General features: G+C 41.6%; 1 protein-coding gene across 2 annotated transcripts; it reads left to right on the top strand.

Annotated features, from left to right (window-relative positions):
* Nucleotides 1-1396: 1396 nt before the first annotated feature.
* PTHLH (parathyroid hormone like hormone) lies at nucleotides 1397-13643 on the top strand. Of its 2 annotated transcripts, none has more exons than XM_029206027.1 (4): nucleotides 1397-1671; nucleotides 2186-2308; nucleotides 8292-8714; nucleotides 13168-13643. In XM_029206027.1, exons 2-4 carry the CDS (start codon nucleotides 2208-2210, stop codon nucleotides 13175-13177), a joined length of 534 nt encoding a protein of 177 aa, XP_029061860.1. In that variant the 5' UTR covers nucleotides 1397-1671; nucleotides 2186-2207; the 3' UTR covers nucleotides 13178-13643. The 2 variants fall into 2 exon arrangements, with proteins under 2 accessions (XP_029061860.1, XP_029061859.1); XM_029206026.1 differs by lacking the exon at nucleotides 1397-1671 and adding an exon at nucleotides 1722-2020.
* The last annotated feature ends 13103 nt before the right edge of the window (nucleotides 13644-26746 follow it).

Genomic DNA, 26746 nt, shown 5'->3' with positions numbered 1-26746 from the left:
CCCACCCAAACTACGCAGCAAACGTTAGCTAAAGCTAGTTAGCTAAGCAGCTAACAATGGGAAAAGGGAGCCGAGATGAGCGAGGGTCTGTGAGAGGGCGCTATTTCACCCAACCTTGGTAAAATCTGTGGAGCATCAGCCAGAAACCAGGCTTCATAAAGGTCAGGCTCCCTTAATCATCTCAAATCTCTAAGTCACACTAGCCTTCTACAGAGTATTGAAACCTACCAGTGGGGTTGTCTGTCTAGAAGACAAACATCTCTTGAATGGTTCCCAACCACCCGGGTTCATTTCCGAAAGATAGAGGAGTCCGTGGGGAGGGCGTTCACATCCGCTGCAAGCCCTCCCTAGACGGTACTGCCCAGTAATTCAGAGCAGTCTTTCTTCCCCGCCCAACAGTTTTGGGAAAAAACCCCTGCTTTCCCTTCGCTTCTCCGAGGCAGAGCAGCTTAGAGCGATAGTTCCGCTGCTCCTGCAGGCTGAAGCGACAAGGATAGAGTCACCCTAGAATATGTAACAGGGGACACGGGGTGGGTGGGGGGGCGGGGAACAGAGTAGGTTATCGGGGAAAAGAGCGGGTTAGACTCCTGTCTGTGGGCGGAAGGGCCGTGTGCGCTCCCCAGGAGTTTTCGGTCCCCCTCTGCAATTCAAAAGGGGGTCTCCATCCTGTGCGCGGGCTTTCTTGGACAGGCTCCAGATGTCCTCAGCTGTTCTGAGACAGCAAGAAATGCCATCTCGACCTGAAGTCTGAAACCGTTTTTACTCTTCTATGCGAAGGAGTCCCCACTGCCTAGTCAACACTCCCCACTCAGCCTGTCCCAGGAAAGGGCCAGGGAGGAGGGTTCCCATCACGCTCCCGGAGCTCCCAAAGCGGGCTTAAGGCTCCTAAGAGGCACTGGCCAAAGGCCCGCGACCTCCCCGCCGAGGATGCCGGGCGCCCGGGCTCTCGCCCCGGCTCCTCGGCCTCCTCCTTGCCGACCGCCCCCGGCGGCCTGGGCGCCCGCGGGGCTCGAGTCCCGCGGGTCTCGGCTGCAGCTGCGCGACGGGGGTCGTGGCTGCTCCGGGCGGTCCGCACGCTCTCGGGACCTCGGCTTGCAGATCCGCGGAGCGGTCCGGGGCCGGAGGGAACCGGCAGGAACGTGCGGATCCGCCCACGCCCCCGGCCCCGGGCTGGCGCGGCGGGGCCAGCGCTCTGGGGTGGGGCTCGGGGGAGCTCCGGGCAGCGCCGGGGGCCGCGGGGAGGGAGGGGGGCTCCCCGTGGCCGGCGGGATGTTCCCGGCTCGGGGCTCCCCTCCGGTCGCTCCGGCCGCCCGTCGCCTCCCCCGCCCCCCGCGCGCCCGCGCCCTCGCTCGCCCCGCGCGCGTTCCTAGGGCGCCACCTCTTTGCGACTCGCTCACTTCTCCGGCAGGTTTGCCTGCGAGCGTGTGAACATTCTTCTGCTCGGCTTTCAACTCTCCTCCAACCTGCGCCGCCCGGCCAGCATGCCTCCCCGGTCTTGAAGCGGGGCCGCTGCTGCCCTGTCGCTCGCTCAGGCCGCTGCCGCCCCTCCGCGCCGCTGTTAACCCGCCCTCGCCGCCACCTGGCCCTCCTGATCGACGACACACGCACTTGAAACTGGTTCCCAGGGTGTGTGGAATCAACTTTCCGGAAGCAACCAGCCCACCAGAGGAGGTAGACAGACAGCTAGGTATATATATGTGGGTCTCGCTGCAAGTGGCTCTGGAACAAGACGGCCTAGTTCGCAAAGAAGCAGACTTCGGAAGGGGAAACTTTCTTTTTTTTTTTTAAGAAGGGGTTAGCCCTGCTTCCCGAACCCAAGATACTGCCGGCCAGATTAATTAGACATTGCTATGGGAGACGTGTAAACACGCTGCTCATCATAGATACATATATAAACCCATTTCATTTTGGTTATTATTTCGGAAGAGGCGCCTCTGATTTTTCTTTTTTTTTCTTCCTCTTTTTGGTCCCTTTTTGCCTGTGTGGTTTGGAAAAAGCACAGTAGTTTGTTCCTAAATCAGTAAGTGCCGAGAGGCTCCAGAGAAAGTTTTTTTCTTGCTCTTTGCAACTTGGGAGATGCCCTTGAGGAGGCTATTTGAGAGCAGGCTGAAGGGGCGCAGCGGGGTAGTGCGGGGAGATGGAGATGCCGGACTGACACTTCGGGCCCCTTTCCTCTCCGTTGCAGGTCCCCAGAGAGAGAGGATACGATGCTGTGGAGGCTGGTTCAGCAGTGGAGCGTCGCGTTGTTCCTGCTGAGCTACTCGGTGCCCTCCTGCGGGCGCTCGGTGGAGGAGCTCGGCCGCCGACTGTAAGTGCCCGGTCCTCCCCAGGGCGCCGGGTGAGGGCTGGGGACCCCAGGGGGAGAGGCCACCAGGCTGGGGCGCTGCCCAGGGCTCGCCGCGGTCACTGATGCTCCTCGCCCGGGTTAGAGAGCGGAGAGATCCGCTACCTGCCCGGGGCTGAGCCCGGCTCCTCAAACCCGGCGGGAGAACTGGTTGAACCTCAAGGGGCAACAGGCAAGAGACAAATTTTTTGTGTTTCCATGAGAGGGAGCGTTTTACAGAATCTCCTCTAGGCAAAATCTCCTTTAGTGAAAAAAAAGGGTTACTTTCAGGACCTGGGAAGATATTGAAACTGTGAAGATTGCAAGAAACTTAGATAACTCGGAGGAAGCTGAGGGGTCCAGGCGACATATGTCTGTGTGCACTTGTATACGTACATACTGCATGTGGGTGACAGGTTTTGTGTGAAAAGCAAAAACTTTACATCTAATTTTATTATGAATGACATAATTTTAAGCATATAAAATGGACCACATTACATAATGTAGGCATATTATATAATGAAGTAGTAAAAACTTTGCAATGGCACAACTCCAACATTGGTATTGATACCGTTCAAGAACGCTAGAGTGCTTGATTCCAAAATGAATATTAGGTGTGGAAACTTTTTTTCCCACTTGGAATTATTGCTAAGAGCTCTTTAATCTGGAGTCAAATATTTGCACTGTAGACTGAAAACTTGTATCTTGGCATTTTCATTTGGTGATTCTTTAAGGATAATTTTGACTTTAAAATAATCATACCTCAAAGCACACCAGAGAAATAACACCATGTTGTGTGACTGAAAAGTTGGAAGAGTGGGCGAGTACACTAGCTTAATAATCCGTTGGACCTAGCAGTTCATTAATGTGTGTAAGACCATCTTTGGGTGATCTTTAAGCTGCACTCTTGGTGTTCAGGATGGGAAAACCGTAAAGTTTGAGAACAGAGACAAGTTTGCCTCTGGTGAAGGAATTACGGAGAACTTTTACACTAACACTAAAAATAGCAATATCTAATACTTACAATCAAGTTCCTGGTGCTTTCTTGTAAATTCCCAAGGGTGTACAAAAAGGCAACTTTTTATATGTGCCCTTAGTCTATTATTATTAAAGCAGAAAATCCTTAAATGAAATTACTTTAGACATGTCTGAACCTTGGCACCAAAATGAAAATCTATTATGAATCTCCTAAGGCAAATTGTGCAGGACGTTGTGCTGAAGATAAAGCTGCATTGTAGTCTTCAAATCAACATTTTGCTGATGTATTTCTGGAAATTGTATTGACTTTTTGCTCCTTTTGAAACTTGTATTTAATTCAGTCATGTAAAAAATCCATATATAAATATAGATGAAGACTAAATTTTTAAAAGCACACTTAAATGCTGTATTTATTTGGTCAAAAGATACTGTCTTGGAACGGAGCCAATTTTTTTCTTTAAAGTTGCTTAAGAAATACCTGCTTTCTCTTTTGAGAAACAGTAAATGGGCCATGATTAAATCTACAGTTATGGCATAAAAATAGTGCTAAGTTAGTCCTAAAGGCTATTTTTAACTCTTTCCTTGTTGCACCTTGCAAAAGACACATCAGAAACCACTTAGCAGCCAGAGACCCTGTTATAGGTTTGTCTGTGGGTGAAATACAATATTGCAGTTAAACGCTCACACTCAGCAGATGGTTATAAAACTACCACAAAGCGTTCTTATAGTTAGTGGCTAATAGATCATCACATTACAGCCATGGTTTTTCATGGAGGCTGAACTCATCAGCAGGTTAAAAGGTTTCATCAAATTATTGCAGCCAAATGGAGTTTAAAAAAACGAGTCATTATTTTTGCATTATTACCAAGTAACAGTAAATTTTGTGTGCTAGACAAAGCATTAGTCTACTATTACGACAAATCAACCTAGATCCTTGAAAGAAATTTTAAAGTATAATCAAATCATATTACTCCCCGATTACTTTTCACACCAAGTATTAGGGAAACTGCTTTAGATGTTTTCTAGCTAACGGCTAACTTTTAAGGGAGAGGAAACTACTACAACAATAACACTTCCCAGGCCATGGCAATGTAGGTTGTGAACCTTCTGGACCTGTGAGTCCAAAAGGACTTTACTTAATGAGTCTAGAGCGTGAGTAAGTTGGAGACCTGAGGACATTCTTGTCCAGATGTATGTGGCTTTCAGCAGGTGGCGGTCTTTGTGTTTAACTTAGAAAGAAAGCCCCAGCAGATTCAGAAACCTAAAACATCATTGACTGATTTGCTTGGGAGCCAGACTGGGTCTATTCCACTTAGTGAAAAGCATAACTTTCGACTGAGTCATTTGGGTTGGAAAGGACTTCTGGTGAGTCATCTTAACTCTAACACCCTAACCCTGACTCTTCCATGTACCACAGAACTTTTCTTCTTAAACCCAGATGCCTTCCTTAGGAGCCTAGCATCAGCACGGGCATGCCATCTCTTCCTGTGCTGAAAACGGAATTCCCATCACTCCAGCTATTCCCTATGCTCCATGAGAGCTCCTTAGAAATTGAATCTTCTTCCCTGAAAACTCCCTTGAGAGTGATTTTTTTTTAAGGCAGAAGAGCTGTATTTTGACTGAATTCAGAGTTATCTGTGTTAAGCATTTCCTCCACATTTTTGCATCTTTTAATAATAATCAAAGGAGACCATGAACATAGCATGCTTGTTTTTCCATGTTGGGTATGTAATAAATGTCATGTGAACCATTGTGCTATGCAATGTTTACAGGCATATAAAGTAACAGACTGTTACTGAGGCCATATTTACAACTTAAGTACTTCAGAATTATCTAAAGTGAAAGCCTCTCTAATTGGAACATGTTGCCCACCACCCGTGTACATCTAGTTTGTACATGCTAGTCACTTACCCTTGTCTCAGTTAATGTCTTATTTGGAAAATAAATAGAACACTCCATGGACCTTGTTGACAATAAAGACACTATTATGTTCCTGATCCTCTAGTGTAGTTGCTCAATCAGAAATTCATTCTTCGCAATATTTTAAATGCAGACACCTTTGAGCTAGTAAGTAAATTATGTAACAGCATTTCAGATTTAACATTTAAGAAAGTCTGTGTTTTCTAATATATTAATAATTACCCCTAAAGGCAGAAAGAATCTTTGTACCCCATGAAAGATGTACTATTTTAATCTGGACAAAGTTGTGCCATATTGTAGGCTTTTTATAAAACAGAGGATAGAATGATCACTCCATTTCCCATGAGAACCAACCTGGGAAAGAGCAGTGCCTGAGTTAGGAAGGCACCATGACTCACAGTTGACAGGCTAGCCAGGATGACAGGCATATATGCCAGTCAGAGGAGGCATGAGCAATGGTGGCTTGATTAGAACAGACCAACTGTTAAAAGTTTTGACCCCGAGTTAAGCTAGAATAGGCTGTATTATACATTTGGAGAACAATACAGATGGGTGGCTATCTGCCAGGAATTGAGAAAATAATAAAAGCTCCAAATAGTATAATTGATCACACCTAAGAACTTCTTTCTTTAACGTGACATTTTTCTAAAAGATACTTATTAAACTGCAATACTTATAATACTTGCAAGTATATCAGTCCTATTCTTTAAAAATGTTATTAGACAATATAAATCTGTTGTAGCAAAGCCTCCAATTTGTAGGTTATTAAGAGTTTCCAGGATACTAACTACTGCCACAAAGTAAGTGAATTTTAATCTAGTCACATGTGGCACCTTCAAAAAGGAAGAGAGACTCCTTCATGCCTCATTTAAACCAGGCTCCTGTTAAATTCCTTTCCATTAAGTCATGTCTTTTTTGCACAAGCTTCATGGCTTAAAGTCAGTGCACACGCTAAAATGCTGAAAGGAAGCTGGTATTCTGGCTATAAGGTCCGGAGAAATAATGACTGTGTTTTCATGCCTTACCCTTCTGGGACTCACAATATAACTAGACAATCTCTCCTTCCCCCAGTGATAATCCAGACTAGGAATCCTGGTTCGTTATTCTGGTGATGAAAATGTACTTCTTGGGACAAGCTTGGTCTTCAAGGAAACTGATAAATTGCTGTCCATTTGCCCCTTGCCATGGTGCCTACCACAGTCTCTTTATGACCTTCCTTTCTTGTTTCCTCAACATACAATTCAGCTTCACTAAGAGAAAGGGTTGAGGAAGTCTAAAAACAATCTTGGTTTTAGAATTAAAAGACTTCGTCTTTGGAGCCTGGTTCTGCCTGTTCTCATCATGTGAGCAAGTGTGAGGCCTTTAATCTCTCTGAACCTCACTTTCCACATCTGTAAAATGAGGAGAGTGCTATTTATTATTGTCATATTTCTCTGAGGAGTTAAAGTTGTATTAATGAAAGTAATGAGACCAGATAAATCTATCGTAGTGTCAGGGGAATGACAATATGTGGGATGCAGCCCTGTGAAATACCTTCAGATACTTTTTTTTTATTATTATATTTTTAAATGTTTGGCTGCATTGGGTCTTCGTTGCTGCGCACGGGCTTTCTCTAGCTGCGGCGAGCGGGGGCTACTCTTCATTGCAGTGCGTGGGCTTCTCATTGTGGTGGCTCCTCTTGTTGCGGAGCACAGGCTCTAGGCATGCAGGCTCAGTAGTTGTGGCTCACGGGCTCTAGAGCGCAGGCTCAGTAGTTGTGGCACACGGGCTTATTTGCTCCGCGGCATGTGGGATCTTCCCGGGCCCGGGCTCGAACCCATGTCCCCTGCATTGGCAGGCGGATTCTTAACCACTGCACCACCAGGGAAGGCCCCTTCAGATACTTTTGAAAATGAGCCACTTTGGAGGGTTGTTTCAGTGGTAGAAATTGGAGTTAGGTGCAGCATAGTTGTAGCAGACATAATATGACTGATTCATGTATGCAATACTTAAATTTGGTTAATAAATACACACAGAATAATACAAGAATGCATGAATGGACATTTAAGCAAGAGTTGGGGTGTTATCTAAAAGAATTGATAGAGAACTAGTTTATTCTTTTTCACTATATTTTTATTAGAGTGTTGTTTAAATAGGAAAATCATATTTGTTTCTAGAGATATTTTTAAGACAAAGAACAAATAGAAAAGTGAATTTCTCAGTTAAGTACTAAAGATATTACCCTCTGAAATTCTAAATTAAAAAAAAAAGAGAGACGCACAGATGAAATAGAATGATCTCACTTAATTTAAACACTCAAAGTCATTTTAAAGAGACCACCCACTACTTTACAGAAAATTATGCATGCTCTCTCTGACAGCTGGCCTTCAAATATAGGTTCTTGGTAGCCCATAGTCTAATATCAATCATGTTCAAATTCATTCTGTTAGGTGGTTTCCTAGACAGGCTTCACAGCTCACTTCATCCTTCAGTCTTTGTTTGCTTTTACTAGTAGAGCTTGCTCTTCTTTGAGATTCAGTAGTAGTATTATTTTCTCAAGTGGGGAGCAGTATGCGTGCATGCACGCCTGCTCATGCACAAGTATGTCTGGGGCGAGTACTCAGGTGAAATCAGCCACCTTTTTGTTTCCCAGACTAAGACACCTGGATTTATTTCCTCAACACAACTCTGAAAAATGTGGGGAAAAAAGCCCAGTGATTTCTGTCCATTTCTTTGAATAACTGAATCATAATATTTTAAATTGAGAAGACAGCATAGAAATCTCAGAATCTGATCCTTTCCTTTTAAACAGATGGGGCCCCTGAGGCCCAATAACATTCATGTTCTCACCAAGGTCACCGATCTAGGGAGCCGCATAGCTGAGGCTGGAGCTGGAGCCTCCTAACGGCCGGCTCTTCCCTTCCGCTCTCGCCCCTTCCCTGCTCAGTCAGCTTGCAGCTCTTCCAGCTTAGTTTGTATCCTGTATTGGATCAACTAGACAATTTAAAGGGCTTTCCTCAAGTCTTTGTGGTCTCTGCCATCTACTAAAATGTCATTGTTTCCTTCCCCTCCTGTTCTTTTTCCCTTAAAGCAAAAGAGCTGTGTCTGAACACCAGCTTCTCCATGACAAGGGGAAGTCCATCCAAGATTTACGGCGACGATTCTTCCTGCACCATCTGATTGCGGAAATCCACACAGCTGAAATCAGAGCTACCTCGGAGGTGTCCCCCAACTCCAAGCCTGTCCCCAACACCAAGAACCACCCCGTCCGATTTGGGTCTGACGATGAGGGCAGATACTTGACTCAGGAAACCAACAAGGTGGAGACGTACAAAGAGCAGCCACTGAAGACACCCGGCAAGAAAAAGAAAAGCAAGCCTGGAAAACGCAAGGAGCAGGAAAAGAAGAAGCGGCGAACTCGATCGGCCTGGCTGAACTCGGGCGTGGCTGGGTGTTGGCTGGAAGGGGACCACCTGTCTGACATCTCCGCGACATCGCTGGAGCTCAATTCACGGTAACCGGCTCCCGGGGCCCCAGCTCCTCCTCCATGCCCCTAGGTGGGGTGTGGAGCCTCTATTCTGCTTTGGCTTGCACAGACCTAGAATCTCCTCCCTATCTTTCCCTCCATCAATGGCTCCACAATTTAAAAGCTTACAAAACCAAGATGGCTCAGGATACGGCCTGCCTTAAAGCAGTGTGCTCCTAGCCCTTCAACACCCACGGGGGTTTAATCACCCTGCTTCTTTCTCCACCAACAAACCCCGACACAAATCCTTTAGTGCTCTACTAACCCCTTTCATTTTTTCACTCAAACTTTAGAAGCTACTGCACCTTCACCATTTGTTAGAGAAACGTATTGATTTCCTCCACTCACACTATGTCAAACTTTGTTTTTTCTTTCTTTCTTTCTTTCTTTCTTTTCTTCACTCCAAGGGAGAATGCAGAAGGATTTGATATGACCTACAAACACTACAGAAAAATATCTTACCATAAACAGTTCTCAGCCGTCCACATTTTTTAGTTTAAATTTACTTAAAATTTATTTTCATTTAATTAAATTTAAAATTTTAAACACAGACTTTAAATTTATTTAATTAAATTTAACTCTGGTTTCTACCAGTTCATGGAACAAAAATCATGATTTCTGAAAATTTTTAAGTATAGACTTGGTTATAAGGTATAAGTTTTTCTCATGTATCTGTCCACTGCAAGTTGAAATACTTCCTCTAGGGTATTATAGTAGGAATAATAAAACCACATCTATGTGGCTTGTTTATTCTTAGCTCACAGATGCTCATATGCACACACTTTGGAGCCAAAACACTTAGGTTCAAGTCTTGGGTCTAAACTTATTAAAGCTCATAACGTTGGGCAAGTTCCTTGGTCTTTCTAAGACTAACTCCCCTCTTCGGTGAAATAAAGGTAGTACTTGTGCCAACCTCACTGGGTCAGGTGAAGATTAAGTAAGATTACATGGAATTATTATTTGGGTGCTTTTAGATTTCGTTCTGGTTGTACCATCCATCTATCTATCTATCTATCTATCTATCTATCTATCTACCTATGTGTGTTTCTGTGAGGCAAAAATGGGGCAAGTATTAATCTCATTTTATAAAATAGAAAACGAAGGCCTTCCACAGTTAAGGCAACTGAGCAGACCTGGGAACTGGGATAGGCTGTCCTCAGAACTGCCTTTATTTCATTTCCTGACGCTTAAGCCAGCGCCATGTTAGTACTGCACTTTACCCCTGCATTTCCGCTGATAGGATCTTTTTTGGTTTTTACTTTTCAATACAGCTTTTCTGTGGGGTTTGAAAGAAAGAGGAAAGCTACACAAGAATGCATCATATGCAGTAATGATCTCATTATTTAAAGAGTCCCCTGTTAATTCTCCAATCCTTTCCCCTGACTGGTAGAGACAGGATGACAGAGTGATGTTTCAAAGGGGATTTTGACCATCACATCTATCTTCGAGTTACGTTGACAAAACCCATCATTAAATAGCATATAAATAATAGTTATACTGGCTAGGTAGTACAGCTTCAGTAATCAGTGGGCTGTGGCAGTAGAGGAATCTTTAGCATAGTGAATGATCTATTCTGCAGATATCTAATGGACCTATAAGGGGTAACAAACCCCATAAGTCTTGGCTTAATGCACACATTCAGTGTATTTTAAGATATGATCCTAATTGTACATATTTATAACTAATGCAAGTGTTTTACTTTATTGCCAGAACCTATTTTTATCCATTATATATATATATATATAAAACATATGTTATAAAAACAGAAGTAGAAATACTTTTGAATAAATTCTATTCATTTAAAATTTGCAATGCTCTTAAATATCTGTAGAATTGAAAACCAGCCCTCGTCAATTCTTATCCCAAAGGTGTCTCTAAGTTAAAGCAGATTTAGTAACCGTATGCTAACGCACATATATGGAATCTAAAAAAACGGTACTGAAGAACCTAGGGCCAGGACAGGAATAAAGACGTAGACGTAGAGAATGGACTTGAGGACACGTGGAGGGGGAAGGGGAAGCTGGGACGAAGTGAGAGAGTGGCATGGACATATACACACTACCAAATGTAAAATAGCTAGCTAGTGGGAAGCAGCTGCATAGCACAGGGAGATCAGCTCGGTGCTTTGTGACCACCTAGAGGGGTGGGATAGGGAGGGTGGGAGGGAGGCTCAGGAGGGAGGGGATGTGGGGATACATGTATACGTATAGCTGATTCCCTTTGTTGTACAGCAGAAACTAACACAACATTGTAAAGCAATTATACTCCAATAAAGATATTTAAAAAAGTAGATTTAGTAAAAATTAGGCAGTACCCTAATCAAATCCAGACCTAGGACTGAAAGAAGTAGAATACTTCTGCTTCTCCTTTCTGTTCCCTGGTTCTGAGGGATGTTCATGGAAAGCACTGTTCATTTGGCAGCCAGATGTTGGCATTCTCCCAATACAATGCAACAGAGGTGTAGGGAAGAGTGGGGAAATTCAGGAGTGTACTGATGAGAACATATGGGGTCATGCAAATTTTGTAATCCAGCTAGAGTCTTTTCAGAATAACTATTTTAAAGATTTGTAAGCCTCCAACCTTTTATTAATGTCCTCTCTTTAATCTCTTTGCATTATTATACTACGATCTAAGAGGCCTGATGATATAGCAAGCACAGACTTTATTATAATATATAATAGTGGTGGTATTTCTTAAAAGAAACTATTGCGCTAACACTGTCTGGATCCTCTCACGTGAACCATTCAGTGGAAAATACATAGCTTTAAATTTTGGAAATTACATTTTGGAATTTTTGATGTTGCAAATGAGATGTCCAGTTACAGTAGAACTCATTTAATTGAGACCATATCATTTGCCTTGGCAAACACTGATTTAGAAATAATAGAAAAGCTTTTCAGTACTCAGAAGAGCTAGAGGTCTAAAGTGTTGTCATACTCATATGTGTAATAAACATATACATATACTTTTTGGTCATGGTGTATATTTTACCTGACTGTTCCACTACATGCCTTTGTTAAAGAGAAATCAGAAGGACAGATAACAAGCAAACTGGCTGGGCAGGGTGAGACTTAATCAAAAGATCTTTTCCTTGGTCCTTTAATTTATTTCCTTTTTCTTTCCTTCTGAGGAAATAATTGTTCGAGACTATTCATTCGCTCCCTGCTTGTGTTACTCAATTCACTAAATACCATTTAGTACCAAGACCTTTAAAAATCAGTACAGTAAGCAAATTATTGAGTCTGACAGTTGCCTTTTGGACTTTATTTTCATAGCATCCATCCATATCCACCTACCATTTAAAATTTTAATCGTAAACTATTTTTTTTTCTGTGTAACTAGGAGCTATTTCATCATTCCAAACAAGACTCTTGGTGAAGAGGTCAATTCCTTAAGACATTAAGTCCCCCTAAATGCTAAACTTGTTTTTCATTCTTCAAGCTGCACATAAAATTCCTAAATTGTCAAGAGTTTGCTTCTTGGTAGGTCTCACAACCATGCAGGTCTGCCATGTAAAACTCTGGCTGTTAATGCAGTGACACAGCCAATCAGATTCCATTCCGTAGTTGTTTCCTTGACACCAATATGTATTCCCTGAAATAGACCACACAGAGAGGAGAGAAAAGGAGAGAGAAAAGCAGAGAAAAAGTCACTAGCTCATCTTAAAATACTGTCATTACAGTGTTTAGAAGGGTTCGAAAAGGTGTCAGTCCCAAATGGTAACTTATTCTGGGTAATAAAACAAACACAGTGATGTGAAATATTGTTATTTTATACTTTTAAATTAATTGATTCTTATTCTCTAATTTAAAATGGGCTTTCCCAATCTCTAATGCAAGATTCAGTCAAAAAACTAGCAGCAATCCTATCTTAGTTTTGGCTTCAAAAACTAAAATCCAATGATAGTTTTATTCATTAGTGTTTAAGCACAGCTAAAGAAGAACAGATATCTTCAAATCAAACATACTTTGTTTAATTACACATCCTTCTAACCTTTACCCCAAATCACACACTCTACCCTCACAACAGCCCATTATCTTAGTGAGAGATTGGCCAAATGAGAACCTGAACAGAATAATCAACCTGTGCATCACCTCTGTTGGGCATCACCGGGGAATAAACTTCTAAGCAAGGTGTATTTAATGATGTATTGCACAGCCTGGCCTTATTTCTGAATTCTCAAATTTGTCCCTTACCCATTTACCTTTCTGCTGTACATTGACCATTTGATCAGATTAAAGACTCGGCCTGTAGCAGAGGTTCTAGAAAGTCAGGTGGATCCCACAATCACCTTCTATAAAAGATATTTACAAGCAGTCCCCTGAATCTCTTTCTATTTTGATTCTATGTTCCTTAATTTACATCCTTTATTTTATGTCTCTTCATTTGTAAAGAGAATTAACCTGTTTTCTCCTCTTCTTTCCCTTCTTTCTCTTTACAGGAGGCATTGAAATTTTCAGCAGAGACGTTCAGAAGACATATTGCAGGATTCTGTAATAATGAACATATGGAAAGTATTAGAAATATTTATTGTCTGTAAATACTGTAAATGCATTGGAATAAAACTGTCTCCCCCATTGCTCTATGAAACTGCACATTGGTCATTGTGAATATTTTTTTTTTGCCAAGGCTAATCCAATTATTATTATCACATTTACCATAATTTATTTTGTCAACTGATGTATTTATTTTGTAAATGTGTCTTGGTGCTGCTGAATTTCTATATTTTTTGTAACATAATGCACTTTAGATATACATATCAAGTATGTTGATAAATGACACAATAAAGTATCTCTATATTGTGGTTGATTTTAATGAATGCCTAAATAATTATCCAAACTGATTTTCCTCTGTGCATGTAAAAATAGCAGTATTTTAAATTTGTAAAGAATGTCTAATAAAATATAATCTAAATTACACCATGACTCAGAAGGTGAATTTTATGTGTATATAGATACATCCTTTAAGATTTCTAGTAGAAGAAACATGATGTAATTTTTAACTGTATTTGAATATGGTCTTAAGTTTAGTATGTTTATATTGGTAGAAATTCCAACATTTTCACATTAGTTTAAAACCACTTAAAATGTATTTTGTCCGATATTTAAGTTCAATTCGGCAGAATGGCTGAATTATCTAGACATCATTTTATGAAGTACATCCAATTCAAGGTGAAGAGTGGAGAGGGCAGAAAAAAAGCAGAGAAAAGTCAGGAGAAAAAAAATTAAAGAAACTTAGTCCAGAGAGTTAGCCAGAGTTGAAAAACAGGAAGAGAGGCAGATCAGGAGCTTTAAGGCCAGGGGTAAGTTTAATCAATGTAAAGTTTAATTTGAGAGAGCTTTTGCCCCTATTGGTCACATAATAAGCATAAAAGAGCTACTTGAGAATTCTACCTGTTAACCTTTCCTACCAGAGAAAGGAGAGAGACTCAGGTTTGGGAGGTGTGTGGCAATTCAAAAAGCTGTCACCGGGGCTTCCCTGGTGGCACAGTGGTTGAGAGTCCGCCTGCCGATGCAGGGGACACGGGTTCGTGCCCCGGTCCGGGAAGATCCCACATGCCACAGAGCGGCTGGGCCCGTGAGCCATGGCCGCTGAGCCTGCACGTCCGGAGCCTGTGCTCCGCAACGGGAGAGGCCACAACGGTGAGAGGCCCGCGTAACAAGAAAAAAAAAAAAAAAAAAAGCTGTCACTGGTGAAGATAGCTTTCGTGGGACATACCAGTTCCAGGGACCAAGCTTGCAAACAGCATGGATGTAATGCCACATGCAATCCCCTTTACATTTTGCATATCATCCTGGTTGTTCCTACCTGGTTGTTCCATCCTGGTTGTTCAGATGAAAACACAAACATCTTCCTTCTACAGAATCTTTTTCTTTACAGCTGAGAACTCATCAGTAAAAATCCAACACAAGAAAATAAAAAGCCCATGAATCAAGCAAGCACATATTTTGGAAGTATACTTTGTTTAGGCTCAGTATCATGTTTGGTATCTGTTAGATGTTTGGAGGATGCACAGGAAGCAAATTTCTGTAAATGGGGACTTCCCTGGTGGTCCAGTGGTTAAGATGCCATGCTTCCAATGCAGGAAACCCGGGTTCGATCCCTGGTCAGGGAACTAGATCCCACATGCATGCTGCAACTAAGAGTCCTCATGCCACAACGAAGATCCCATGTGCTGCAGCTAAGACCCAGCACAGGCAAATAAATAAATAAATAAATATATATATATATATATATATATATATATTTTTTTTTTTTTTTAAATTCTGTAAATGCCCTCAAGAGTATACATACGAGTCCGCCTGCTGATGCAGGGGACGCGAGTTCGTGCCCCGGTACGGGAGGATCCCACATGCCGCGGAGCGGCTGGGGCCGTGAGCCATGGCCGCTGAGCCTGCACGTCCGGAGCCTGTGCTCCGCAATGGGAGAGGCCACAACAGTGAGAGGCCCGCGTAACGCAAAAATATATATATATATATACATACGTATACATGAAACAACTAAACGTTGTATTCAAGAAACTGAAATAATCCAAAATTCTGTGAATATTTAAAAATGGGGGCTTCCCTGGTGGCGCAGTGGTTGAGAATCTGCCTGCCAATGCAGGGGACACGGGTTCGAGCCCTGGTCTGGGAGGATCCCACATGCCGCGGAGCAACTGGGCCTGTGAGCCACAACTACTGAGCCTGCGCGTCTGGAGCCTGTGCTCCACAACAAGAGAGGCCGCGACAGTGAGAGGCCCACGCACCGCGATGAAGAGTGGCCCCCACTTACCACAACTAGAGAAAGCCCTCACACAGAAAGGAAGACCCAACACAGCAAAAATAAATAAATTAATTAATAAACTCCTACCCCCAACGTCAAAAATAAAATAAAATAAAAAAATAAAAATGGGAAAATCACATAGGGAGAGATTAGGCTGATCTGGATGTGAGTAAGATAATGTTTCTGGGAGGAATATTCTAAGATTGAACTTATTCATAGCTTCACTTAAGTCCCATAGCCTTCAAACAGTGCCCATCTTACTATTTTGGGTAAGAATGTTGAATCTATGTTAGTAAGCAAACATGAGAATTTGTGCTTAGCTTCACTTGTGACTTTGTTGCATATGGTTTTTATATCTAAGGAATATGCAGAAGTTAAGACCAATACATTAAACCTGTATAAAGCAACTAGCTTGAAGAGCCTTAAAACCAGATATAACCACATTTTGCAAAACTCCATCTGAAACTCTAAATCTTAAGACTGCACCAAACCCTTATGTGTTGTTCACATGAAAAGTGTTTTTTAAATGCTAATGTGGTAAATACCTGGACATAACGGCAGGGAAGCATCAGATTCAAGTCATCTTTAGGCTTTTCTGCACAAATAGTCCATTCCTGAAATGAAAAGGGGGAATTTATAGTTATCAGTTCTGACCAAAACATTATTAATGCCATTATTACCTTCTGTCATATCCTTGGTCTTCAAGTAGTGATAGGAGTAAAATCATAGGATAAGGGATGGGATGGGAAGATGAAGGAAGAAAAAAACCTTTGGGGGAAAAAGTCATTTTTTCTGACATTGTTATTTTCTATGAAAGAAAAACTGAAATACATAATTTAAGATAATAAGTGTTTGAATGTAAATAAACTCTTAGCAAATTACGGTCTAAGTGAATATGGCTCATGCTTGACTTAAGTAATGTTTATAAAGCAGTAATGATTTAAATAGAGGCAAGTTGGACTAAGTATTCTGGAATTAAAAAATAAAACCTAATCTGCTAACTCACTATTGCCTTCCACAAATTTTATTCAGAAAGAAATTTGGTATATAACTAGATACCTAAGACATATTTATGGACATTGGGAAGTCCAACTACAAAAGACAAGGAGTGGTACTTATGTGTGAAGACCCTATTCCTTGCCTCTGTGTTTTCTTAGCCATCATTGTAAAACAGGTGCAGGGCTACATAAGTGATGAACCCAGATCAGTGTTGACACTATTGGTCCTGAAAATACCTAAAATCAACATTGGCATCTAGCTTCCTTGTTACAAAAATTGGGAATGCAGGCAGCATCAGTCTGAGAAATAAGGGGAAATTGAAGCTTTTCTTAGGAAATAGCATAATTATACACCTTGATGGTTAAGAATTTTGTTTTAATTTTCCATTACCTAACCTTAGTACCTGTTGAGCAAAGTAGTTATTTAACTTTCTATAACAACCATACAAGGACAAAGGGAGTCAATCATTTTAAAATTCAAAAAGTTCTTTAATATACTATATATAATGGACCCAACAAGAACAAAATCAAGAATTACTTTGATTTTATCTTATAGTCAATTCATTAAGTAAATCCTGAAATATGGTTTAATAGATGCTCAGAGTGCTTAAAGAACACAAGTTAATGCCTTTTGCAAGAAATTCTGATATACTTAAACCATCACAGAGCATTAACTTTAGGATAATCTAGGGTTTAATTCTAGAGCATCTTACAGTTTAACTGCTATTTTTCCCTTTGGCTACAAAGTTCATGGAAAAACAGAACGAGCTGTGAACAGAAACAATATGTTGAAGTTCAGTGGGTTCATCTTCTGTAACAGGGTGCACTTTTATTGAGAGTTCTAAGTGTTCCCAGGAGGTATTCCCGGTAGAGCCATCGTTCATTCCTTAAACAAAGGGTAAAAGACATCCCAAGCACGAATACTGGCTACTTCTTATTTAATAACCCAGAAGGTGTTAACAGTAAGACTACCATCAAAGATTCTATCATTGGGCTTCCCTGGTGGCGCAGTGGTTGAGAATCCGCCTGCCGATGCAGGAGACACGGGTTCGTGCCCCGGTCCGGGAAGATCCCACATGCCATTGGAGCGGCTGGGCCCGTGAGCCATGGCCGCTGAGCCTGCGCGTCCGGAGCCTGTGCTCCACAACGGGAGAGGCCACAACAATGAGAGGCCCGCGTACTGCAAAAAAAAAAAAAAAAAGATTCTACCATACAGTTAGCAAAACATGGCCACATGCTAAGTTCCTCCTAAGGACTCAATCAAACGATTCAGAGGAGGTGTTAAATACTGGTAGCTACGAAGATTCCAAAGGCTGAAGGTATTACTTCACTGAATTATACTATCATTTGTCCTGGGTCAACTCCTTAAGAGAAGTACTGTTACTTCCAAGTTGCCAATGTTACTTCCCTAATTATTCTGTGAACTTATTGAGGGCAGGAACCTTGTGTTAGTCAATGTATATCATCCAACACTAGATAACAGCATTAGTACATAGCAGGTGCTCAAGAAATGTTCATTGAACAGAACTTAAAAGTTCTTTCAGTTTCTGGATGAATGAACTGAAAAGCAGAGTTAAGCAAAAAGTCTGCTGGACGTAGGAGATGCATCAGAGTTTTGAGTATTTCAGACTCCCGTGTCATGCCATTCTCTTATTCCAACAACAAGAAGCTCAGAGAATGACTAACTGCCCCAAGTTATCAACCATTCACCAGAATGACCTTTGTTTTTCAGCTTCTGGTTTACTAGGAACTTTTCCAGCCCTGAAAGTACAAGAAGCAAGGGTTTATGTTGAGTATACAGCAACCTCCCAGAGGAAGTGAGGAGAATTTAAAATATCAGGTTTCCATCCTATGAATATACCGCACAGACGTTACGCACAAGGTCCAGTTGTGCACAAAGAGGCACACTGCTATTTTGTCAGAAGATTAATAGACACAGGTCCCAACCAGAGCTACCCAACATCAGGATGAGAACATTCACATCTCTGTGCAAGTTCCTGATACGCTCACATTTACAAGTGCAAAGCACAAGGGATATGTTTTCAAACTGTGTTTTAATTAAACTTCAAAACATCTTCCAGAGAATTTCCTTATGTTTCCCTCCAAACTGGAAGACATTTACAAATGACAAAATGTGTCACCCCTGCAAACATGGATTGTTTTAATGGTGACCCTTACTCCTTGCCAAGTCTACTTTGCTTTGGGGCCTGAAAAGCAAAATCACCCATCTATCTTTCACTTGAGCTCACTGGCTTGTCACTGAAGAACTGCTGGCAGATAACTCTGTTGAGCTGCTCCATGTCCTACAAAATGAAAGCAAAACAATTACAAACTGCGCCATGTTGGATTTAGTAATTCTATATGCACATTACTGTTTCTTTCACTCATCATGAGTTTTAGTAGAACGCTTGAGTCAATGTAGAATACAAACAATACATTGAAGTGTTGTGTCATGGCTATCTATAGGTGAAAGAAACTAGAAAACAGGCATGTTGTCTTAAGGAGAATTTTTTTCTCTTCGGATGACAGAGTGAGAGATTCTTAATTCCTCAAGAACTAGAAATTTTATTCCATAACAACATTTTATGACATTATAACAACTAGTACGTCATAAAGAATAAGTTAGCCTAACACATTGCCTAATATAATAGAGCTAATACTTGTTTTCTACTAGCTTATTATGCCCAGGTTGCACTAACCTAATTAATCTTTCCAAGCATCTCATGAGGTAGAGGTTTGTTGTCTCCATGTCACAGGTGATGCAGTTTTGCCTGAGACGGATTAGACAACCTGCCCAAGAACAAGCAGAGGTCACAGGGCAGAGAAGGGACTCAAAGCCAGGGGCATCTGACTCCTGAGTCTGGACTCTGTGTGCCATTGCTACAGCGTTGCAGTAAAGCTTGGTCAGAACAAGCATCTTTGAGACAAAACTATTTTGGTCTTGATTTCAGTGAGTTCAATGAGATCATAGGTTTGAGATGATCCTATTTTCCTCCACTCTCTACTATCTGGGAGGGCACCCCTTACCAGCCTCTCTCCTCCTTTCCTCCCTGGCATCTTCTAAGGCTGACTACCGCCTTCTATTTCACAAAGCTCATAAAGTGCACTCTCTCTCTCTCTCTCTCTCTCTCTCACACACACACACACACACACACACACACACACACACACACGCGCGCGCGCGCGCGCGCGCGCGCAAGAAGCCCAGGTGTTTGCACAGTCCCATGAATGAGCAGCTGTTGCTTTAAAAGGAAGGTGGCAGAGGAGGCCAGGGAGCAGTGGCTGGCAGGCGGTGTGTAAACTATACAGAGAGCCACTTTCTGTAAGAAGGCTAAAACATATTTAAAATGGGACCACCTCAGAGATGAAATCTTCCCCCTCCTGTTACCTCTCAACCTGCTCCAAAACTCCAATATTCAGTTTTTCCAAGTGTCCCTCCCCCTCCCCCTTCCCTGGAGTTTGATGATTTTCTGTGTGAACACTTGGCACATTGCAGAGCAGCTGCATTTAGGAGTCACAAACGATCGCCCAATCGCCACAGTTAATTCTTTCCCCAGCTAACAGATGCACGTGCCCAGCCTGCGTGCCCGGCAGTCCACTGCCCACACAGGGAGACAATGAGTGAGCCAGCATCCTTTCTTTCCAAAGGGTTTTCCTCTCTGGGTTGGCTTTTGGCTACTTATTTATTCCTTTTTAAATTACCTGGAAAAGAGGAAAGAAAAATTTTCCATTGAGATCACCTTGATTTAGGGAAGAAGAATGCCGTTGATCGCTGGAGGGCGCTGTGAAGGAAGAGAGCCAGGCGTGATTTGTGTTTCAGCTTCTTTCTATTGGAAATCAGCCTGGGGATGAAGGTGAAGATCACACACCAGCTCCTGGAGGTGCTTGCTGGCTTGACTTGGGTTCGAACACCCCTGCCTCTTGAAATCTCCCCACATTTCCCTCCGAGTGTCTGAAATTCCCTACCTTTTTTAATCAAATTTATCTTTCTACTTTTATAGCTCTCGATCTAATTGTGAAGAATCCTGCCCTAATCGGAGCTGCCTTTCTATTTTACACTAAGTGAATCTTCTAAAGAGATACAACTAAATACATATTTTATTCCCAGAGGGACACACAAGTCTTAGGGTAATGGCTACACATACTTTATTAATTCACCGGTTAGGGGGAAAAAAACATATTTTTACTTTTTAATGTGCTGGACTATTAGACCGTGTCCCTCCAATTGGCTATAGCTCTCATGACAGACCTCCTCGTCCCACATTTTCCAAGAATCACATAGATTCATATGCCTGAGTGACAACAATGACAGCTACTCTGTGAACCTAAAGGCAGAGTCAATTCTGTCCTTTCCTGCAGATAACTAGTTTTCTGGTTGATTCTGTCCTGATATCACCTGCTCCTATGGTGTCATGATCAAGAGGCAATTAGCTTGAAAAGTCAATGTCAAAACAGACTGTGTGAAACTGATTAAATTGTTGGGCCTTCGGCTCATAAACTACTTGGCCTTTCTGGATGCCATGCAGAATCTGCAATTGCTTATTTTATCTTTTCTTATACCAAATATGTTTTTAGCCATTATTTCCTATTGAGTTCATGCTTTTCTTTGAGGGTTGGCCTAGCAGCAGCCTATTGCCTAGTAAATACATATCTTGTTAGTTGGGAGTGACTGGGTCCCCTGGAAACATCTTCTTCATCAGGGTTGGAAGTTGCACTTCCTTGTTTTCAACACAAACTGTAGCTTAATACAAATCCTGGACAGTTTCAATCATCTTTTACTGTAGTTATAATGGTGACAATAATAATAATCCCTTACGACTGTTTAGTGTTTCTGTAGTCAACCACCACAGAAATAACATCTACAGAGAACCAAATCAACCTTGAGTAATCTATTATAAAAATTCAAAGTTTGAGTGTTTTAAGTACATGCAATGTATTTTATAGCAATAAAATGATAGGGCTTTTCTGATAGGTGAGAAGTAAGAGCTCGAGAATGGTTCTAGGGTGCTTTTCTATTGTTCCAGAAGAAGCCCACTCAGCAGATGCCCTCCTCAACATTCATTCCACACACTTAATAAACATTTCTCATGAGTTAGGCCCAGAGGACATAGAGACAACTGAGGCACAGTCCCTGTTTCAAGGACCCAATAGATTACCTACTGCAGTTGAACTCTGCTAAGCTTTCTGCTGGTACCACCTGGAATTAGGAGGAGAAATATTTCTGCTTCAAATACTGCATCCCTTGTTTAGTGAACACATGTTGTTTGTCTTCCCAGGGAAGGGAAAATATTTGTGCTTCCAGTTGAAAACTATGCAACTAGATTCTAGGCAAAACTTCTCTGGGTTATCAGATTCCGATTCTGTGGAAGTTGTTTTATAATTCTCTGAATTGTAAGTGACTGGTAGCAAGACAAAATAATTCTTGTCTATAATTTTGTCCTGTAGAGGTTCAATTAACTTCTTCCCAACACCCCCAGCCTTGGAAAAAATAGTTTTGCCTCCATTGGCACATTCATTTCAATCTTTTTTGAATGTGTTATAATCTGTCTTGCCCTCTCATTGATTAGTGTATAGAATAAATCTGTAGCACATGTTCATTTACATATCTACCCCAGACTTTTTTTTTCTTTTTTTAAAATTATCTTGTAACAACAGTAGCTTCCACTTGAGTGATCCACCCTTTCTCCATTCCATGTGTTTTGGAGAACTGGAGGGTTAACACAACCTTCTAGTCCTCGGAGTGAGCAAATGACCCAAACTTTGTCAAACAGAGAACTCCATTATCCCTGATTGGTTTAGGGATGGGCACATGATCAAAAATAGCCAATCAGAGTTCTCTTGAACTTTTCTGCCATGCATTATGGGAATTATGTTCTTACTTCTTTTGCATTCTTGGGTTGTAAGAAAAATGTCTACATTTTTTTGTGTGTTCATCTTCCCCAGGTGCATAAAAGAAGCTGTCCAGTACAGGAGGGAAAGAATCCAACTTACAAAGAAAATCAGAGACAAGAAATGAAAAAAGACAACCCATTCAACCATTCAACCTAACAACCTAGTTTTGTTAGGTTCGGTCACATAGATCTAAAGGGTTCTGAAAAACAAGCCTGACTTCTAACTTTCCTGATTTTCCCCTCTCTTCCAACAGCCTTATATCTACTGCAGAGAATGTCTTTGAGCAGCTAAGCTACAATAACAGATCATTTTAAGACCACAGAGGTAACTGAGATAAAGAAGGAATAACACACTACTCACTTATATTAAGACAGGCTTAAAGCAGTAGGCAGTCTTTTCTAGGGTTTCTTGTTGCCACACACTTTCCAAAGCTGCAATAACTTCCTCTGGTACCAGAGCCCTGAGTTCATAGTTCTTTTTTTTTTTTCTCATCCCAGACCACCTACATGTTCAAGCACTCTCCACCTCTTTTCCCCAACCCAACAATATGGGGTACCTGTAGTAGTCTGGGTTCTCCAGAGGAACAGAACCAATAGGAGAGAGGGGGAGAAAGAGAGAGAGGGAGAGAGAGATTGATTTACTACTATAAGAAACAGGCTCATGTAATTATGGAGGTTAAGTTCAAGATCTGCAGTCAGCAGTCTAGGGACCCAAGAGAACTGATGGTATAGTTCCAGCTTAAGATAAAAGACCTAAGACCAGGAGAGCCAATGGTGTAAGTTCTGGTCCAAGTCCAAAGGAAGGAGAAGACCAATATCCCACGTTGAAAACAGGCAGAGAAAAAGAATTCTTATCAGCCTTTTATTCTATTCAGTCCTTCAACAGGTTGGATAAGGCCCACCCACACAGGAAGAGCAATCTGCTTTACCCAGTCTACTGACTCAAATGTTAATCTCATCCAGAAACACTCTCACAGTCACACTCAGAAATCATGTTGAACAGTATATGGACACCTCAGAGCCCAGTTGCATCGACACAGACAAGTATCCACCACAGTGGCCCACTCTCCTGCTAGAGCACACTGCAGAACAGAGTCAAGACCAAGAAAATGAGCCAACAAGGAGTACCTCTTAAAATCAATAAATATTTAAAATATTTTTATAGAGGAGAAGCCATATGCTATGTGAGGGAAGAGCAGAGAGGGGAAAACTCTTGAGGTAGCCAGCAATTAGCCTCTCTTCTATTGCCCGTCAACAGTTCCCCTATAACACCGATTTGCAATTCCCAGTTTAGCAAAAGGAAAGCTTTGAAGATAACCAGCCTCAGCCTCCTTAGAATGCAATTTAGTGATTCATTGTTGTTATTTAAGCATGCCCCTTGGGTGTCTCACTGACCCCACTCTAAGATGCTAATCAAAATAGTCCTTCAATCACAATCATAGTCCCCCAAGTTTTGGAAACACAACTTGCTCCATTCTGTACACATTCAGTGATGTTTTAACACCCTGCACAGCTATCCACCCCTTCAGTCTAGCTCTGGCTCTCTGTATTTTTCCTACAGACATTCTTTTTACACTGTATTTTAATTGCTCAGCTACTTCTCTATATCCTGGTAGACTGTAAATTCCATGATGACTGTATCTTTTGTTCCATCACTAGTGCATGGCATAGCTTGGCCAATGTTAGGTATTCAGTAAGAATTTGTTGAACAGGTATGAATACGTCACCTCTACATGAGGATCTTATCTACCTTACCTCTTTTATTGTATATTTGTCAGAGCAGTGCCTGAAACACAGAAATATATGTGTGTGTATTATAGTTTATTATATTATTATTACTATTATTATTCCTCTTGACTTTCTCCCAGGAAGTCTGTGACAAACCACCCTCCTGATTATGGACGCTTACCTTATGACTTGGGCTCTGTAAACTGAGTTGCCCACCCACATCAGCATAATCATTTATTTACTCACCATTCAACAAATATGGTTTACTTGCTTTCAAATAGAGTGTATAATAAATATTTGCTGGTCCATAAATTATGCTCATAGGGCTACAGTTTCTAAGGTCATTTCTTTTCTCTTTATGTTTTCCTTGTTCATCGTTCTGACCATATCCTCTAGTGAATTGCAGCCTTACCTTGATTTCCTATCACCCTTTAAGTCAAACACAAATTTCTGAGTGTTTCTTTCAAAGGCTTCTACTGGCTTGACCCACCCTCTGACTGTTTTCATCTCCTGCTCTAACCTTGTCTTCACCTTCCAGACTAACTAAATTTATTGTCATGTGGTTCCTTCCACTGGTTCTTCCTCTCCTGGCTGTGAGCCTTGGTTCAATTTTTTCCATATCTATGGAACAACAACCAAACCACAAGTTTCTCCTCTTTAAATCACAGCTCAAGGACCAACTGCTCCAAGGAGATTTTTCCCACCCATCTTCCAATCCATCAGCTCATCACTGACCCTGACTTCCACCACAGCATAACCTTGAAATGACTGAGTTTATAAGTATGGTGTGGCTGTAGTCCAACTTCTGGCTTACGTCAATACTAATGGTTTAATCTCAGTATTAATCAATGTTAAATTTGGAAAGAACCAAAAGAAATGTTCAATAGTCATTAAATCAACATTGTAAAATTTAGCATTTTGTGGTGAAGACAGTTAGGTATATTTCATTTGAGTTTAATGAATCTATTCCCTGCCTTGTTCCATGGGATTTGAGATTACAACAACACATGGCAAACAATGACAGTTAAAATTAAACATCAAGATTGAGGAAAATGTGGATAGAATAAAATAGCAAGATGACAGAGAAAACTGGAACATAAATAATCAGGCCATAGAGTCCTCCATGGTTAGTAAAGCTGAATTGCCCATTTAGCTCTGATTTTGGCACTCAGATTATTCATCAAGCCCTCTTTTTTTTTTTTTTACTTAATATTTAAAATTAATCCATCCTCTGAATGACATGAAAATGATCAGGTTACTAGTACTTTTTGGAGTTGATGCTATAGTGTTTTCAAAAAAGTTTCATGTGAAACATAGTCCCAAAAGACCTGGCATAAAAAGGGGGTGGGGGGCGTCTGTGTTCAATTCGGGAAGCTTTGAGTAATCCCACAGAAAATAACCTTATTTTATTTTGTAAAAACCCAGTATTTCCCAAACGAATTGGAACCCGATCTCCCAACTTTCTCCCCACATCACACCCCACAGAAGTAGCTTGCAAGTGGCTCCCCTGGGAAAAGGTGGTGTAACAATAACAAAGGAATCAGGACCAAAACACCTTGAGATGCTTCAATTGTATGTGTAATGTTTTAGTCACTAAGCTGGGTGGGAGATGTACAGGTATTCACAGTACAATTCTATATACTTTCTGATGTGCTTGATATAGTTCCTAGTTACAAAAACAAAAATAAAAAATTATCCCCCTGATGGAAATCTAGCTTCCAGCAGCTTCTCCAAAACAATGAGCAGTGAAAGGGTGCTGACTTTAACTGTGGAATGGCCTCTACTTCACAGCTCAATTAGTATTTGGAACACTGATAATTATAACAGTAACAACAACAGCAGCAGATCCTTACAGAGTACTTACCGTGTGTCGATCGCCCCTTTCAGGGCCCTACGCCTATCAGTTCGTCTAATCAACCCTCTGCATCAGCACCATTATTATTCACATCTTACACATGAGGAAGCGGAAGCATAAAGAGATTAAGTAACTTGCTGGAGGGGAGAGGCAGAGCTGGGATGCCGATCACAGCAGCCTGACTCCTGAATCTGTGTTTTACCAGTACCCTGCACTGCATAAGTCCCATCTTACGCAGTGTGGTCAAGGAAGATCTCCCCAGTATGGAGACATTTGAGCAAAGCCCTGAAGGAGCTAAGAGAGCGAGGCATGAAGGTTTCTGGAAGAATAGCACCCCAGGCAGAAGGAACATCAAACCATTGCCTATGAAACAGGTGTGCTTGGCCAGTTGGAAGAACTCTATAACATATATGACCCCACACAATCAAAGCCCTGTGCATCTCCCCAGACTCCACTTTATGTTCATTTATCCATTATTTTTAGTTCCTTCAGCATGGCTTTCATTCTCTCACCTCTAGAATTCTTCTTCTCTAGAACTACTCCTTCTCTCCCTCTCCCCAAGCCCCTACCTTTATCAGACTAACTTTTTTGGGTCTTGCCTTATGTTGCCTCTTCTATTACTTCTTTGGCTCCCTCATAATTAGAGTATTTCCCATATATCCCATTTCTCTGTCTTTCCTCCCAATAGCTAACATTTATTAGGTACTCCCCATGGGCCATGATTATGCTAAGATCTTGGCTGGAATCATATCATGTAAATCTCATAACAACCCAAATGCAATG

This window comes from Monodon monoceros, unplaced genomic scaffold (assembly GCF_005190385.1).
Source record: "Monodon monoceros isolate NGI ecotype Baffin Bay Population unplaced genomic scaffold, NGI_Narwhal_1 Super_Scaffold_6, whole genome shotgun sequence".
Classification (NCBI taxonomy): Eukaryota; Metazoa; Chordata; class Mammalia; order Artiodactyla; family Monodontidae; genus Monodon; species Monodon monoceros.
The sequence above is the reverse complement of the archived record's forward strand: the minus strand, read 5'-3'. Positions and strand labels throughout refer to the sequence as shown.

What these genes read in the sequence shown, in the direction of transcription:
- PTHLH (XM_029206027.1), top strand. Translation starts at nt 2,208, where the DNA reads ATGCTGTGGAGGCTGGTTCAGCAGTGGAGCGTCGCGTTGTTCCTGCTG. An exon ending in GAGGAGCTCGGCCGCCGACT is followed by an intron (nt 2,309 to 8,291) that starts GTAAGTGCCCGG and finishes TTTCCCTTAAAG; the next exon opens with CAAAAGAGCTGTGTCTGAAC.